General features: G+C 30.8%; 1 protein-coding gene across 1 annotated transcript; it reads left to right on the forward strand.

Annotated features, from left to right (window-relative positions):
* The first annotated feature begins 673 nt into the window (after positions 1 to 673).
* On the forward strand, positions 674 to 3275 carry LOC128169709 (uncharacterized). Its single transcript, XM_052835801.1, has one exon. It carries the CDS (start codon positions 674 to 676, stop codon positions 2495 to 2497), a length of 1824 nt encoding a protein of 607 aa, XP_052691761.1. The 3' UTR covers positions 2498 to 3275.
* Positions 3276 to 3955: the final 680 nt, after the last annotated feature.

Raw genomic sequence — 3955 nt, forward strand, 5'->3', positions numbered from 1 at the left:
TAAAGAATACTTATCGTTTTATTGGACAGATTCAAAAGTTCCACCAAAGCAATAAATGATGATTACAAGAGATTATTTTTCAGCCAATTTAAAGCATTTTTATAATATTATCAGTTGTTATTTCTGGTTTTCAAACATGAACAAATGTACGTAAAGTTTATTAGCAAATCAAAAATAAATCTGTCTTCATTCTTAAAAACTGTCTAATCTTAAAGATAATGTATAGATGTGAAACGACTCTCATTGATTTGTTTTGTTTAAGGTGTTATTGGACACCTCAATGTTGTGACGTACGATCTATCAAAATAAACGATAAAATCAAGTTTAATTTTGTAAACAGTTTCTTTTCCAAAATTGTCACCTAGCATCGTAGCGCAATAGGTTCGATGGTTCAGTACAAATTTCTTAGTCATTTCGCTGGGGAGTTTGAAATTTTTCCTTTCAAAAAAAGGTATTTTTTTTATTAAATATTGTACATTTAAAAAAATTCTAAAACAGTGAAAGATTTTCAATAATAACAAACTTTAACTCACGATATAATAATGACAGATGTTTCATACCACCTTAAGATTTTATTCTTGAGACTTCTGAAGAATGTAAAAAGCATTGACTAAATTCAAAACTGAATGAAAATTACATGGAATGTGCTGCTTGATTTTTGCTTTTTTTGTAGATGCTTCGTGGAATGGTTTTTCAGAACTTTGTTCACTTCAAAGAGAGATGTAAATTTGATTTTTCGAAAACTGAAAACGGCCCAAATATTTTTGTTGGATGTAGTTCAACAGGCAAAACAGCTGCCTTGGAACTAATGAGAAGATGTATGGACAGTAAAATCAATTCATCTCTTACAAAAAGACTTTACCCAGACAAAAATGCATATGTTTTCTGTGAGTTTAAAAATGAAACAACTTGTTATGGACCTACTGTTATAACAGGAATTATTGTGGAAGGAAAACACGAAAGTAATCCAGGTTTAATTCCTGAAGATGAGGAATATGAAGACTGGAATGAGATGCAAACCAAGAACGACACAAGGTTTCATAAAGTTATAATGTACTGTTTTAAAGAGGAAATAAAGTTTTGTTCAAAAACATATATAGAAAAAGAAAATGGCAACATTGTTGATTTAAGAATGAATCTAAGACTCTCTCCAAGTCTCTTAGATGGAATACTGGATAAAAACCAAACAAAAATAAGTAATGACATAAACGAAGGAATCAAAACAAAATTCAATGATGTTTTTGTTATCAGAGTTCTTGAACAAATCAGACAATTAAAGAAAAATGAAACCGTAAACTCAAAACCAAAGTTGTGGAAAATGATGGAGGAAAATTTTGTCGGTATTTTAACGATGAGAGGACCGGGTACTTTTCAGTGGACAAAGAGCAGATATATTGACTTCACATTCAAATCAATGAACTATGAGGATGTATGTGCTCATGCAGAAATCATAACTAATCTTTTGGATAGTGAATTAATTGACAAAGAGGAAGAAAGAAGAATATTTGGATATCTTACATATCCAAATGAAATTGTATTTCGGAAAACTGCATCACAAACTGGTAAAACTGTGATTAACGTTGAGCTACAGAAAAGCCCGCCGTTTCCACTGTTGAAGACCTCCCTTGGTATCATAGAGGCAAAGCAATTTTCTCTTCTTATGACACATAAATCATTTAAAACAATTTGCTTAGAAGAACCTGATAGAGGAATGCATCCTCACATGATTGAACGCATGAAAGAGGTACTCCATCAAGAAAGTAGAAATAAAACCATTATTGTTGCAACACACAATCCATATCTTCTCGACTCCAGATCGTTAGATAATACCTTTATCTTCTTAAAAAAAGGTATTGACTCATTTGTCGAAAAAATTGGTGCCCTTGATGAATGTGCCATTGTACGAAAGAATATTGAAGTTCAAGATTTAAAAAGACTTTTGTTTTCATCGCATGTTCTTTTTGTTGAAGGAAAGTCCGACAAAATTGTTCTGCAATCAATTTTCATGCACATCGTTTTATCAAACAGGAAAACACTTGATATGTTGAGTTATGAGATAATTCAAATGGGTGGAAAAGACTCTCAAGACCCCTTGACAACGTTTTGCAAACGCATCAATATAGAGCATTGCTTTATTTTAGATCGAGATGCACATATAACGACAAAGAAAGAAAATGAAACATTTGATGAATTTTCTAATCGACTGGCAGGAGAAAAAAATACTTTTGTCTGGGAAAAGGGAGAGCTAGAAGATTTTCTCTTAAATGATGATACTGATGATGATTTTACAAAACTTAACGAAATTTTAGGGCAAGAAGAACAGTTTCCAACTTCAAAAAAAATTAAAAAAGAGAAAATTAAAAAAGGTTTAAATGCCGGGTTATCCATGAGCCAGTCAAAAAAACTGGCTGACTTTATCAAAGGATTTTCCGACACTAAACGTCTTCGAAAGTTTCTGGAAGAAAAAATGGCGTTTTTTAAAAAAGAAGACGACTGAGTATTTTTCCCTCATCAAATGCAAATGTAAGATATTAAAAAATATATTGTACAGGCCATTAAATGTATATTTTTGAAGAAGGAACTCCCCATCTCGCAGAGACTTGAGAAATTATCTAATGTCTACCAAAAGGTGATAAGCCTAGACAGTTTTTAAAAAACTGGCGACCAAATACTATTTTAAATGTTTTGTAAAAGGTTATTTCAGGGTGTGTTAGTTTTAGAATCAAGAAAGAATTAGATTATTAATCTTGATTTATGATGGGAAGATACATTGGAGAGAATACTAGATTTATATACGGCCTGTTATCTTACACTGAGTTCAAAAAACATACCGGGTCTTTTAGTACTTATAGATTTTGAAAAGGCTTTTGATTCTATGTCGTGGTCGTCATATGCCAAGTCCTTAAATATTTTGGCTTTGGAGACAATATGATTCAGTGAATAAAGATTTTGAATACAAACTTTTATGCTGCTATTTTACAGTGCGGCAATCTATCTCAACAGTTTGTTGTCCAAAGGGAATACAGGCAAGGGGACCCTGTCGCTCCATATTTATTCATCATGTGTGCAGAAATCTTAGTAATAATGATTAAACAAAATGAAGATATTAAAGGTATTTTTATTAATGATATTGAACATTAGATATCACAATATGCAGATGACACTTCACTAGTCTTTGATGGTTCACCAAAATCTCTTTTTGTAGCTCTAAAAACCATAGATTATTTTTTATAGTTTTTCTGGTCTTGAAATAAATACATCTTGGACAAATATTATTTGGATTGGATAAAAAAAATCAGATCAGGTTTATCATCACACAAGATTGAAATTGGATTGGGGGTCAACAACATTTAACCTTTTAAGAATTCAGTTCTCAGTAAATCTTCATAATATTGCTAATATGAATTATAATTTGCAAATTCAAAAAATTATAGCTCTGGTTAAGCAATGGAAACGACGAATTCTTACTCCTTTCTGCAGAATTACTGTTATTAAAAGTTTGCTCATTCTGAAACTAAATCATTTATTCATTTCACTACCAAATCTAAAGAAAGAAACAATTTCATACCTTAATAATTTTTTTTGAATTTCTGTGGAAATCTAAGATTGATAAAGTTAAGAGGTCAGTCATTACACATAACTGTTCATCAGGAGGGTTGAAAATGGTTGACATTAACAATTTTATAAAATCTCTTCAGTGTTCATGGATAAAAAGGCTTACAGAATCACACAAACCATGGATGGATTTTTTATTTACCATTTATGTAAATGAATTTTTACAGCAATTGTTTCATTTTGGTGATAGTTTTGTAATTGAATGTTTACACAAAGTAATCTTTTTTTTGGAAAGATGTGTTAAATTCTTGTTGATGTTTTATTATTACCTATAGTGATCACCTAAAGGCAAAAGATAATCTTTTAAATACTCCGGTATGGTACAACTCAAAAATAACAT

This window comes from Crassostrea angulata, unplaced genomic scaffold, assembly GCF_025612915.1.
Source record: "Crassostrea angulata isolate pt1a10 unplaced genomic scaffold, ASM2561291v2 HiC_scaffold_185, whole genome shotgun sequence".
Classification (NCBI taxonomy): domain Eukaryota; kingdom Metazoa; phylum Mollusca; class Bivalvia; order Ostreida; family Ostreidae; genus Magallana; species Magallana angulata.

Coding starts and splice junctions, on each gene's coding strand:
- LOC128169709 (XM_052835801.1), top strand. CDS start 674: ATGCTTCGTGGAATGGTTTTTCAGAACTTTGTTCACTTCAAAGAGAGA.